Genomic DNA, 14,739 nt, shown 5'->3' on the forward strand with positions numbered 1-14,739 from the left:
CTGATTTTATGTGCATCCTTGGGAGAAAAGGTTCTTGTGAAGGTTGAATGCCCAAGATATACAAGGAAATTAAGTTCCCCAACTTAAATTGCAAGTGATTGCATTAAGAATTCACAGTCCGACAAATTTTGTGGAAAACAAAGCAGGTACATACTCACTTTTCAAAAGTGCCTGATGATTTTTCACTATCTGGCAAGAGTGTAGGTGACTCGAACACAACTCGTTACAGCTGAGCACAACCACCAGCCCACCAACAGAAGCACCAGATCCCTTGCTGGACATTTTACTTTGTCAAGGAGCAGGAAACAACATACATGGAACTCTCTCCTTTTTTTGTACGTAGGTTACCAAATTTGTGTATTATTTTACATTGTGGTTTAGTCCACAGTGTAAATGGACTCCAAGGAATTCTAAAAGAAACTAACGTTCAAAAACTGCTGACAAGCCACACTCAGGCCAACTTTTTTTACTTACAATATAGTCAACACTACTACTAATGTCTGAAATCTCTTGCCGCAACAGTCCTAAATAAATAATACATTGTGGTTTGATTAAAATGTACTGAATGTAAAAATAAATTAACCTTGAGCCAGAGATTCCAAAAAGTTTGAAATAAGTGGTCAAAATACTTTGGTATCAAAGAAATTTTTTTTGATGACTCTCATAAAACCTGTAAGTATTAAACATAAGATTACACTGACTCTTGGAAAAATTGGTTTGGAAACTGGACAGCAAAGACAACCGGACAAGCCTCTCAAAATCTAAAGGAAAAATTAGGTCAAGACTTGCAAATGAAGAGGAAAGGGACATCTGCACCTAGAAGGAACACGTAAGCCCATAGCCACAAGAAGGATGCAGTACAATACCACCACGCAGAAAACAACCACCCTGAAGATAAAAATCACCTTTTTTCTCCAGTTTTCTAATCGTCTCCTCAGCTTCATTTTGTTTGGTTTTGTAGAGGGACTTCAATACCTCTATTTCATCATTCTTTCTATCCAAAATCTGTAGGGAAAATTCACAATACTTTAACAAGAGTCCAAAAAACCCAAAACTACAACCAGTGCACAAAATACTATACACTGATCTCTGTCAAAGAGCTGCCTTCAAGAAGTGCTTAGGTCGTGCAGGGCTAAGCGATCAAGTCTAAGTAATTTTCACAGCTAAGACTGCCAAGTCATAAACAAAGGATTGATTTAGATAAATGTAGCCAGTAGATTAAAAAGGAGTTTCATGTTTTAGGGGGGTCTTTTTGTTTTATTTTAAACTTGGGCAAATCCAATGTTGCTTTTGTTGAGTTTGGAAGTTTCGTGGTGCTGCTGCTGCAACTAGAAAGGATTTGTTTCCCTTTTCATATTTATGTTTCCTAATACAATTTAAAAGCATCTAAAATTCTCAGCAGGTTTAAGAAATACTTAAATAATTGGTGAACTTCATTACACTCTTTTGTACTTCACCAATTGCAATTCTTTGTACGTATTACAAGAAACAATGGGTTGGAATAGAGGAAGTATATGAGGTGTAACTACGTTCATATTTCTGTACACGCTGATTTGGGGAAAAAAAATGCTTGAATATTTGCACAGTTTGAGATAGTATTTTAATTTAAACTTTGTGTTGAAGATAAACATTAAAGTCACAGAAATTTTATAACAGTGCCCCAAATCTCTCATCAAACAGAAGCTTTCATCTTAAAACAATATTACTCCATCTGCATTATATGTTTTGTGTCTTTAAAGATTAATATGACACTATTTAACCTTTTCTAAAATATCCAACGTTATTAAACAACTTCAAAAGCCGGAATTTTAACATCAGTTAGAAAAGGATGACAACTCCAGGGATGAGAAAGCATTTAAACTATTTCTTATTCTCACAAAGCTGTTTCCTTTAGACTCTCAGCTTTGCTAGCTAGTTATGCTTGCAGACTTTGAGAACAGATGAGCCAAATATGCACCTGACCAAATATTAACATCCTTTCAGGAGGCTTTGATGTGTCATAGTGTTGTGTCAACTAACTTCCTCCAAGTTTGTGACTCAGTCTTAAGAAACAAAACAGAGGTACTCAGTAATGCAAAGCTTACAGCAGGATAAGTCATCACAATCCTGACGCTGAGCATTTAAATCCCATTACTTTCTTGGGATCAGAGTGCTTCAGAAGGCACTTAGTACCTCGCAGAATTTGACCCCACGTTTAAAACATGGTATTAAAAGTAACAGTATGGGTTTTGATAGTCTTTTTGTAATCTTCCCAAAAGTTGCGTTATGCAACGCAATAAAGACAAATCCAACTTAACCCAAAGGAAGTATATCTGCTGTCATTTTATTGCTGTGAAGAATTAAAAGCCACATACAGCTTAACAACACAATAACATAAATAACAAACTGTTTATTGACCAGCCTATGCTTTAAGATACAGTGTCAAAACAGAGACGTGAGAACAGTCACTATTGCTGTATCAGTGGGAACATGTGTGATATACTTCATGATTTTCCTACTGTTATTTTTGGCATTTTGTCCATAAAAATGTAATTGTTTTAAATATTTTTGTTCACATTTTTCTATAATATGAGCGTTTACTCTCTAAAACAAAAATCATGAGTTTATGATTTCATCGGCATATGAATCCATAGAAGCTGTCAGGCTGGTAAAATAGGTTGTCCTGTTCAAACAAACAAACAAATCACCTTGTATTTTCATCTGTTTTCTGCAAGCGTTTTTTCCTTCCTAAGTTTATGTTATCATAGAATATTCTGCATTCCTATCAGCTTATACACTGTTACCTAAAATCTTACTTTAAAGGAACATTAACTGCAATTGTGAATAAGTTAAAGTACAACTGCAAATTATTTATTGTAATCAGTCTCTATTATTTTCTTTTATATACTGTCTTTGGAAAAAAAAAATACAAACACTTCTTACCTTTTGAACATCAGTATCATGCTTCTGCTGTAATTTAAGTTTTTCTTCATGAAATTTACCTTCTGCTATTTTCATTTTCATGTCCAGCTTTAAAAGCAAAATAGAACAGATATATAACTTAAAGAATAAATTGCACTAATGACCTTTGCCTAACTTTTAAATTATTCATTTATGTCTTTGAGAAGGCAATGGGAAGTCACTAACAAATAATTGCTATGAAAAATCTATATTCAGTTTCTCAGTATTTTCATATTTATTTGATAAAACTGTTACAAAACATCTCAACCTAAAATATTTATTTAGAAAATAAATTTGTAAGATGTTTTATTTGGCAATAAAACCAACTGCTACTGCCCAGAAAAAACTATCATCCTTTATTTAAATAAACACTTAAGAATGAAACTTTTAATATTTCTGTTAATACACCAAGCATGGTAAACTTGCTTTTATTCTTCAGGCAGGTGTTACATTTATACAAAGAACGTCCTTTAGCCCAGATGCATGTTTATTTTTGTTTGTTTTCTATTATTCAGAGATTTCACATTATAAACACATTTCCTTTTAGAGGCTACTTATAACGGGATTAAGGATATTGCTGCTGAATTTGATCGCTAAAATACATTTCCTGCTTCTGCTTGTGTTTGTTCAAAGCAGCGTACTTGAACCCCCCCCCGACAAAACAACACATTGCCACTTCTTACTTATGGTCTAAATTTTCATCTTTAAAGTATTTTTAAATGTCTTGCATAGTTTCACTATGCCATTAAAGACTGTCTTCAGGACTCTGCAAATACGATAGGTATTTTGTGTTTCTCCGAGTTTTCTAAAAAACAGAAGTGACACGTCGAGTTCAGATTCAGGCTATTCCACTTCTACATTTAATCATTTCTATGGTTCAGAAAGCAAAGTGGACAGAAAAGTTTCCCCAGAGTGACAGATCCCAACGACCCCCCTCACTTTAGAAAGGGCAGACCAGACTCCTTGGAGTGCGAGTACCAACACCTCCCCAGAAGATGACTTTAAGCCGTCTGTTGCCAACAGAAAAATTTGTATTTGCCTTTTGGATGTTCTAAGAGCCCATGGTACTGAGGTCCACACGCCTTGGAGCTGGACACTGAACTCCCACCACCATGGTTCTCAAATTTTTGTTTAGCTCAGCTAAGAACCTGACTTCTAATACTCTCAACTGACAAACTCTAAAGGAACCAACAAGCATTATTCATTCTGCCTTTATTTTTATTCCTTTGACCTATCAAAAGTAGTCATTCAAGCATGAATCTTTATCTAACATATACAAACAATAAACATACTGCAAATTATTAATTGCTTTTATATGATTACTTTGTGTTATATAGTTCTGTTTATTGTGACTTGAAAACGTCACTACATTACTGTGACTTGAAAACGTGAGCTACAAAAATGCAAGTCAATTCGAAAATGCAAAATGCTGTGCAGTAAACATAGAAGACTCCTCAAGAACTGAAAACAGAAGCAGCAAGAGCAGCAAATTCTTTCAATTTCCAGACTCCACATCCGCTGATAGCCAAAGCAGACGCCTGCTTATTACATCACATATAAAGAGGCTACCTATCTCCCAAGACTAACTAGGTACATAGTCTTATGCAAATTACCAGGGGAAAAAAAAGTTAGATTGACAATTAATCCAAAGAAAATAGATAGTATTCTCAGCTGTCAGCCATCTCTTTTATCATCCCAAAATAAGCATCACGATAAAAATGCATGTTCTATTCATGAAATATACTCATATGTATCTATGAAAAGAAATATACACATATATGCCTCCAACAAAGTGACATTATGGAAGAAAATCTTAGTACCAGGTGATAAATAAGTACTGATTTAAAAAAAAAAAAGCACAGAAATCCACTTCCAGATAGACAGTTTGTGAACATTCCATAAATAAATATGAAGGTCTTGTAAAAACACAAATACTAGAAACTAAACATGAAAGAGACTCCAATCTACTTGAATTACATTAAAAGCTTATGAATTACTGATGTATAGCTATTGCACTCACATAGCTATTAAACCCACACAAACACTTTACATTTAAAACTCATTAGTAAAGTAAGAATGTCTTGGCTGATATAAATTAATCCTTGGCAGTTTGCATCAGCTGAGATCTGGTCTACGTTTTATTGTTCTGGAGGTTGAAAGAACATAAAAATAAACCAAACTTGAAAATTTGTCTTATATTAAATATGGACACGTATTTTCAAGTGATGGGGATTGTTCTCAGCCATGTGGCTCTCTTCCCACAGGCTGACAGCAGAAAGCCCTGTACTTGAAGTTAATGACAAGGAGCGGGAGCCGATCTTCCACTTAACACCAGCCTTGCACTTGCACTAGTTCTCATCAATTTTAGCTCATTAATTCATTGCACTACTTCCAGTAGAACAGGCGTCCCTTAAAATTTCACAGATTTTGGGACTACTTTCCAAAAAGGAGAGTTAGTTGCAACCAAACAACGAATGTGAAAAATGTGTCCAAGATACAGAAGTCAGCTCTTAATGAACGCAAACACTGTAACAACAAAATAAGATTACTTTTTCTTTGAATATTAAAAATAAAATAAAAAAATATCTCTTACTTGAAAAACCCAAAGACCAACTCCTCATCAGTTGAGGGCTGAAAAGGCGATACCTTCAAAAGCACTCAATGTCCTCAACTTCTATAAACTTAATGAAATTCTGAAGTCTCAGCACCTCAGACGTTTTCCTGCCCTGTCTGCTTCATCCACAACTTACATAATTTTGTCCCTTCAAGACCTACTATATAAATAAACGTGAAGAGCCCCATATTAAAGTGTTTGAAATTCAACAGTTGATGTGCACATGGAGTTTTCAGCTAGTCTTAAGAGGAAAGCTGTATTTGCAATGAGTAACAGGCAAAAAATAAAATAAAATAGAAAATCTCCAACAACACTGAAAATCTATAATGGTCCATAGTTCCAAGACACACATGTATCTTCATCACAACTTCTGGAGGTGTTAATTTGAGCATTTGGTGTAAAAATAAAGATATATTAGTTTAAAAATCCTACACTTACAATTTCTTCTGTGGAAAACTGCTGGAAAAGCTAGAAAGCATAAGGACAACAAAACAGCGTCCTATAGCAAAGCTTGGAGTACTGGTTTCATTTATAAATCTGCTTTTTGACCCACCCTTTGTGTAAGGCGAACTTCCAATCTCACCACATATGTCGATAAAAAAAATTGAGTCATGTAAACACATTTTAAAAAAGTGATCTCATTAAGGCTGGGGTTGAAGCAAATGGGCTCATCACTTCACAACTGGGAGTGAAACTTCTCCCCTTCCATTTCAAAGTTTAAACACGTTATTAAATACTAATTTCAATAAAGGAGTATCTGTCAAATTAAAACCATACCAAACTGAGTCAACCGCATATCTGTAGTTACCAAATGTCAAACCTCATTTGCTAAGTTAGTCTCAATTTCCTGTGGAATAGCGCTTTGTAATTTTATGTGCTACTCTTCTATAAAGTGCCCTTTGCACTTCAGCTTTACTTTATTTATTAAACACATATTGAGAAACTAAATAACCTACAACAGTATCAAAGACCGTCATAAGTTTTAGAGAAAATAGATAAAAATAACTTAGAAAAGTGATTCACCTTGTTAGAAGCAATTAACTGCACTCATGCTCATCAGTTTTAATACCTTCTATTACCAGTTAAGAGGCACCAGAGAACATGAAATTTATGGCATTTACCATTCAGACAAAAAAAAAAAGTGTAGATATTTAGCTATAGTGGAGAAGTTTGCAACTATGTATGAAATGCAGCCCTTGCTGTTGCCTGAACATCATTCCTTTGGATTTCTGTCATTGTTTATTCTCCTTACAAAGAGTATGAGGCAATTAAACCCTAAGGCCATGTAAACAATACTGATGTCAAACATCTGTGCTGTCCCTGTTCTTTAAAGCCATGGAGGGTGGTATCAATAGAACTGCTTTTATGTGCCTAGTCACACTTTCTTCCTAATTTAAAAACACAAAACACCACCAAAACGAGCAAATAGTTACCTGAAAATGGGGTTTCATCCTATCACTGTCCTATATTTTCATAGCACAGGTTAGGTGCTATGAAAATTTATATAATAACTGTCAAACTCAAACCAGTAAGAGTCTAATCTGCAACTGTCATAAATCTTTGGCAAAAAAAAAGGTGCTATCTCAGTTTTTCATGCAGAAGACAAACATTCATCTTGTCACCATTTACAAAAATTTGTAGAAATATTTAAATACCTGATTTAAAAGTAAATCAATAAGTAGACTAACGATATTAATCAGAGATAGCTTTGAACTACTGATCACTGTTCACTTGTCTTCATTACAGGCATCACCCTTAGGCCAGAAGTGCCATCTTGAAGGTTTAACATCCATCAGAGATTTTTTTTGGCTATTTGACAAAACAGTACTTGTTGCTTGCCAGATTTTTTTCCAAGTCTATGAATATATGGGGGAGGGAGGGAGGAAGCGAGGAAGGGGGAGAAGGATGTAAACAATAAATGAGAACTTCAAAGTAAGAACTAACAATGTAGAACAATGACTTGTATATCTTACAATATATGACAAAACTTATTTGTCTTGGTGTTGTGCAGCTGCTAAAAGAAATCAGTGCACAATACAAAGCTTTGATATTTTCATAAAAGAAAAAGGTTTCTTTAAAAAAAACAACAAATAACTAGAACTTTCTACCGAGTCGTGTTTACTCAATTTTCGCATCCAGGGTTAAAAAAATAAATACTGATAATTTATACAGTGTTTTAAACTATATAGGCAGGCCAAGGCAGGAGATACTGTACTTGCAAAACATTCAAGATTTAATAGATAAAGACATGCTGACTTCAGACAAAAGTAAGTTGGAATAGTGTACCTCACACCATAATTAACAAGCTATCTTTTTTCATTGTGTTATTTCTGTATCTTATATTGTACCCTCAACGTTTTTTAAGATTAGCTTTGAGGTGTATTAGTACTTTTAACATTTAGAGCAATTTAAGAGTGAGAATAACCACCTAAATACCTAAAAGAAAATCACTGGCATGAAAAAAAGGAAACAAATTCATACTTTGTAACAATTTATTTGAACAGAAATTTCTACAGTAAATATAAAATTTAATCATATTAGAACTAAGCTTCCATTTTCAAAACTGAACTGCTGAAAAACTTGCGCTGAGTTTAGAGCATGTGGAAAAAATACTGTTCACTTCCAACTTCATTGCATTCAGAAGTCTGCAACCAGCACACTTGTCACATGATATAACTTAATATCACATCTATTTAATGAGCAGCTTCTACCCACTTGCTCAAACAATTTTGCAAATCAATATCTACTCTTGAAGCATTTTTAACTGAAGAGAGAAATGCATTATAGTATGAAAAGAAAGCGGGAAGGGTAAAATGTGCAAGATGCATGCAGAAATGCACCTCATCTTTCACACATTGATGAATGTGGTGATCATATTCCCTTCTCATGACAACCAAGAGTTGGAAAATCTTCACAATTAAAACAGGCAAAGTACATTAGGAGAGAAGACTTACTGATGTTCTGCATTTATAGCAAAGTGAAATGTGCATATCATGACCAAAGCATCAAATATGACCAGGTCTTAAAAGCGCAAACAGATTTGATTTCCTTGCAAGTGCAGATGGTATTCTAGGAGCACATTGTACAGGAGAGTTTAGGGATCTTTACTCAAAGTCTAAAAGGCAAGAGAAAAAGTTATTTTCTGGAAGAGTTAAGACCCTCAAGCCTGTGTTGTTCGCTTAAACTACTTAGAATAAACCTTTCTGAGGGATAACAGGTGAAGAAGTCTCAAGACTTGAACAAAACACAAGACAGACCTGATGTGGATGACCCTGTGTGTAACAGTTCACCATAAAATTCCAGGAAGGCTAAAACCAGGAGAACATTTAAACTGTGCCAAGGTAAAGCAACGTAGGTCTACAGACAAGCTTGCAGCCCTACCAAAACTCCTTACAAATAAGCAAGGTATAAGGATGAACGTTTTGTTGAGAAAAAAATAAAATACGTTGTTGAGAAGTTTGTTTTTCTTCACAGGTTAAGATTTCAAGAGGGGCTCCAGGTACAGAAACAGTACCTGCTGCATCTCCCTGAGGTTCAGCTTGGTTCCCTTGATAAACGGGATTCTATACAGTAAAGAAGGACTATTTTGAGTCTTCGACACAGAGAATTTTTATGATATGTAAAGGAGATTCTTTTAAGTATCAAGGGTCATTGTTTCTCACTGTTTCAGATGCAGACATTTCCCAAAAGTGTCCTGGGAGAGGCGGGGGGAGATGGTGGTGTGTAGTTTTGCCACCTAGCTGGTTTTACTTGATTAACTTTCCAAGGCTCTATCAGACTTTAGGAACAAATTAAAGGAAGTCATAAATAATATTTTTTCCAGTGGACCATTACACACAATAAAAGCAGGTTTTCCATCTGGGATTCACATTAACATTGGGCTTTTTTCCTGATGTTTGTGCTCATCCTCTGCGTGTAACACAGAAATAAAAAAAAAATATTTATAACTACTTTTTGAAACAGTAGATCATTTATCAGCCACTCCAAATTCTGCATTGAATATCATCAATATTTTTATCCGATGCAATGCCTAAGGTGAAGTAAATGTCTTGTAAAGTCTCTGTTGCAAAGAGCTTACAGTCTGGACAAACCAGAGACAGACTGAAAGAAAAGCAGTATCAAACAAGTGAAACATGCAAGCCAGAAATTAGAATGTAAAAAGACTCTTTATAAACACGGCGTTTTGCCCAGATTCAAAGGTCCCTCCACAAAAGTCCATGTTTATGATCTGGACTATATTATTTGACCTAACAAACATTTATACTTCTCTCCATATATCTAACCTTCTTTGTATCTTTACTCTTTAAAAACACTACTACTGCTACTTCCAGTTATAATATTTCTACAGAGTACTCTTTGAAGAGAAACTAGATATTCACTTAGGTAAAAAATTTATATGGCATCATCCCATTTTTATAACCGCTAAAAATGAAAGGCTTTGTGCTAAATCAAATCACACCAGCTTCCCCCCATCAAGAAAAGTCCAACTTTTTAAATGACACTGAACATTAATACACATTTGCTGTATACAGAAAAATAATTGAATGGACAATTGTTCTTATTCATATGTAAATGTCATTAGTCTCTTTCAAGAGAGAACAATGTATTTTTCATAGATTTCCAAGTTGGGGGTGGTGGGAATAGGGAGAAAAGCATACAGCTTTGTATTCCAACAACTGTAATAACTTGAAGCGGTATTTTTACTCTAAAGGACGTTTTATATAGCTAATAAACATAACATGCATATTAGCACTACAGCACATCATATTACTTAACAGCTTTATTTGGAGTGGCAAGTGTCCCATTTTCATACGTAACAAATATGTCTGCCACTAGTAGTAGAGACTCTGACATCAGTAAGTACCAAAAAAAGTTCAAAATATGTTTAGAAATTGTGAAAACTTATACATGGTAATAACTTATTAGATGTAATTTCATAAAAGACAGCTCAAAAATGCAACAAACTGTATCTTCAGTTGCCAGCACTGAAAATTGAACCCAGTTGAACCTTGTGAACATGCCGAAATCATACTGATTTCAAAGGGAGTTAGTAAAATCTGAGTACAATAAAATAGTAGATACTACTTGAAAACTTCATATAATTCTGCATAGTGCCAATTCCAGTGAACTAAATGAGTCTGTATACACTGAGTCAACAACACTTACTGTTTCTCCCCAGTGGTATTCCTTTTTTTTTTAATATGTTGTATTTCAGCAGCTACTGAACTTTTTACACTCATTTCAGGATCTCCTAAAACAGTCATTAAAACTGTACTCCTACCTTTATTTCACAAGTGCAACATGTAGCAATAACAGTGTATAGTACCTACTTTTTCTAGTCAATGTCTTTTCTCCCTTAAAACCCAGGATCTCTATGTGTAAAAAAAAAAAAAAAAAAAAAAAAAAAAATCAAACTTTCTTCTTTTTTTTTTTTTCTTGGAGAGAGACACTTTGAGGTAGAGATTAATCATGCAGCAAAAGATTAATTCCCAGCTGCTTGGCAACCATCTGGACATTCTACTGGTTAAAACACTAGTTTGAATTGCTAACCTACCTCTTTGATCTTTCTCAATGTCTCCAGCACATATGTGCAATAATTAAAGACATAGTTCACAAACTATTGCAAAAAAAAAAATAAATAACTGTACATATACGTATATATCTCCATGACCAGACCAATTAGTATCAGGAATTATAAATCACAAGCCAGTTTATGAAAACATGTCTCATCCTGACATACACTGTATGTCTCACACCAGTCTAGCAATAAAATAAGGTTTGGGTTTTATTACATTACATTCTGAAGAGTTATCAAAGCAAGACAGGATGCGATTTCCTCACACGGAAGACAATGGACAACTTGCATATGTTCTTAGGAACAGGACATTAATCAGCCAGGAATCATGTTAACAGAAGTCAAGATTGCTGCGTTTTCAAACATGAACTAACAGATTACTATTCAGAATGATTACTTGGTGGTAAGAATCAGTTTACAACTGAATTCTCAATATAAATTTGCATTCAAAATAGACATCAGGTTTGTGGATAAAAAGAGAAAATTCAAATGAACCAGAGAATATTCAAAGTCACAATACACACTGCTTGGAATATTTTTAAAGGGGAATAAAACAGTATTTTCAGAACCAAGTTGTCATAAGAAAAAAGTTACGGAAAAGTGAAAATCAAGATGAAAGCAATAATTATGTCATATCTGCCTTTTGGCATTTTCTTGCCCCTTCTTACGGGCCACACTTGTGTGAACAGAATTCAACATGCATTCTTACATTTTAACAAGAATATTCACCAGAATTAAAAACCTTAACAATTTTTACCCCTTGGAAAACAGCAAGACGTTGATGAGCAGAAGTATGACTTGGACAGTTCTGGACGAACAGGACGACAAGAGAAGGGGAACAGCAAAGGAAGAGAAGGGGAAGTAAAGAACAGAGGGATCAGAAGAAAAAAAGATTCCAACACACGAAGCTCCAGTTATTGTAAGATTCAAGTTCTGGGCCCACCTACAGATGCCTTTGCAACTCCAAAGCTTTCAGAAAGTCCATCAAAAACACTCTCCTCCTATTAGTAAATACCTCTGAGCTTAAAAAGCGTAAACAGGATCACCAGCCCCGATACATGCCTAAGTAGGTTCCTTTAGCTGTATTCAGCTCTCCCAATTCCACACACATACGTATCTATATTCATCTACCAAGAAGATTTAAACTCTAGAGACATACATACACATGAGCACACAAACACTTTTATTTCATTATAATATACAAGAGAACAATACTGATATATTTTGTTACCATTCTTGGAAGATATGAACAAAATACCTGTTTTCAATGAAGAAAGAAATATCAAATCCATGATGTAGCCAAAAGCACAATAATGTTAATTTTACATTGGTAAAAGCTCAGTTTAATTGCAAGAGTCCTTCTTTTAGGATACTGTCTCCATATTAGTTTTATTTATTGCTTTTAATTGGCATGCATTAAACGTTTAATTCATGTATTTAAATACTTTGCTATAGAACAGAGCAATTAACAGAAGAAATCGAAACCAAAAGGACAATGCTCGCTGATCACCATCTCCTAACTGCAGGGACACATATTTTTATCTTCAAGTGTTCTTCCCCCCCCCCCCCCCCCCCCCCCCCCCCCCCCCCCCCACCCCCCCCCCCCCCCCTCCCCCCCCCCCCCCCCCCCCCCCCCCCCCCCCCCCCCCCCCCCCCCCCCCCCCCCCCCCCCCCCCCCCCCCCCCCCCCCCCCCCCCCCCCCCCCCCCCCCCCCCCCCCCCCCCCCCCCCCTCCTAAAACCCCACCTCTTTTCTATGCTAAACCAGCAAGTGTTATTCACTCTCCCTCCCAAGTTCTACAACTTTCTTTCCTCCCTGCACTCTTTCCTCTACATTCTATGCATGGTTCCTTTTGGGGAAAATCTATATCACAGCCCTTATGCAATTCTCTCCATTTCAAGTTATAATCTCTTGCCAGATAAGTGAGAAGCACAGTAAATCTGTGCTTTTCAACACCTTAAATTCAGAACACTTTTAGCCAGACCAAGACTTAACTACAACATCATCACTGCAGCATGCTGATTTTATCTTAACGTAAATATATCACTAGATCTCAACACTTTTGGTGCAGTAAAACTATATACATGGCTTGATGATCTTTATAAACATAGTTTGTGTCATGCAACAAATGGGAGTGCTCATTCACAAAAAAAAAGGAGAAAAACATAAAGATTACAAAGATAAAGGTTTAAATAGCTTTTTTTAAAAAGGCTGAATCTTAAAGATAGAATTCTTGAATACATTAAAAAAAAACCCTCTTCCTTTTCATCTTACTTCCAGTCCTCAATCCATGAAAATGCATTTTCAGGGAAAAAGATGTCTACGCTCTAAGTTACCTTTCAATACCCAGCTGATCTCTCCTTTTCCCTGGGCACATACTCTCTCTTCCTCAGTCCTCATTCCACATGACAAATTGGTGGAAATTATCCTGCAGGTATTCTGTATCCTCTTGAAAATTCACCCATTGCCTTCCCCAGAGTTACTCCTCCCTCCAGTTGCACTGCACTAACTACTACTCCAGCTGATTGTAGGAAAAACAACTATTTCTACCGGATTGCTTTAGTATACAAGAAGCTGGAAAAGCACCTGTCCTGCAGTGCCCAAAGACTTTATCACTGGATTTCCAAAAAGCAAAACAGAAAAGTGACAGGAGCACAGTGATAAAGTCAACAAAAACATTGGAAACACTCAATGTTCTCAGTTAACCCAGACAGATGAAGCTTCATAATACAGTTATTGCACAAAGCATTGAGCTTGCCAGTTCGCCTAAAAAAAAAAAATTACTTAAGAGTTGGTATGTAGCTCAGTACAAATTTACTCCTGGTGTTAATTATAACCTTCAATTTGAAAGATTAAAAAGAGAAAATTGTTTCCAATATTCTTGCCTCAGATTTGTTTATGTTTCATTTGCTGAGTCTAGATAAATAAATATCTTTGCTTACAGAAATAAAACAGAAGGAAATTGAGAAAAATGCTAAGAAAAATTAAGACCGACAAAATGAAAAATTAAGAAAGAGAACTTCTTTAAAGAAACACCAAAACTTCTTTAAAGGATACATCAGATAAATTAGTTGTTTCAGAAAGGTTAACAAAACATCATACTTTATCAACCTAGCTAAATTTGTTTTTTAATTCCGGAAGAATTTCAAACCTCTATCTTAGCAGTGGTATTGGTTCTGCTTTTCTGAAAAATCACAAATAAGAACTTTTTCTTTCCCCCCTCCTCGGCTCCTTCGAGTACTGGGTGGCACTCAGGATGACCGAAGGTGAAGTTCAAAGGGATGCTTTTTCCTATTTATCAAGATAAGCCAGCCATGCCATCTGTTCTGTTTTGTTGTGCTGCTGAAAACTGATATATTCCTGTTTTGTTGCACCTTCCTTGTTTGAACCCATGACTTTTCAGTAATGACAGTTTCCCAAATGGTTTAATCCATGTCAGAAGTATTTGGGGAAAATATGACTAAAAACCACTGCCTGATGATATTCACATTTTCATAATTCTGTGATGTGGTTATCATTGAAAATGGCCATGTGTTTGGCATTACAGAGTCAAAACAGGTGCAGGAATGGTTTATGAACAAAGGTCTAAAGGTTAAAAGCAAAAAACCACA

The 14,739-nt window shown here is 35.5% G+C and overlaps 1 protein-coding gene across 1 annotated transcript in view; it reads right to left on the minus strand.

Moving 5' to 3' along the window:
- CEP112 (centrosomal protein 112) overlaps positions 1-14,739 on the minus strand; it is a 174,881-nt gene that overhangs the window by 136,842 nt on the left and 23,300 nt on the right. The window contains exons 9-10 of the mRNA XM_050908422.1: positions 2,923-3,009; positions 906-1,005 (exon numbers count right to left, since the gene is read on the minus strand). Coding sequence (XP_050764379.1) covers positions 906-1,005; positions 2,923-3,009 — 187 coding nt within the window. The remainder of the gene's footprint in view (positions 1-905; positions 1,006-2,922; positions 3,010-14,739) is intronic.

This window comes from Gymnogyps californianus, chromosome 19 (genome assembly GCF_018139145.2).
Source record: "Gymnogyps californianus isolate 813 chromosome 19, ASM1813914v2, whole genome shotgun sequence".
In the NCBI taxonomy this organism is placed as follows: Eukaryota; Metazoa; Chordata; class Aves; order Accipitriformes; family Cathartidae; genus Gymnogyps; species Gymnogyps californianus.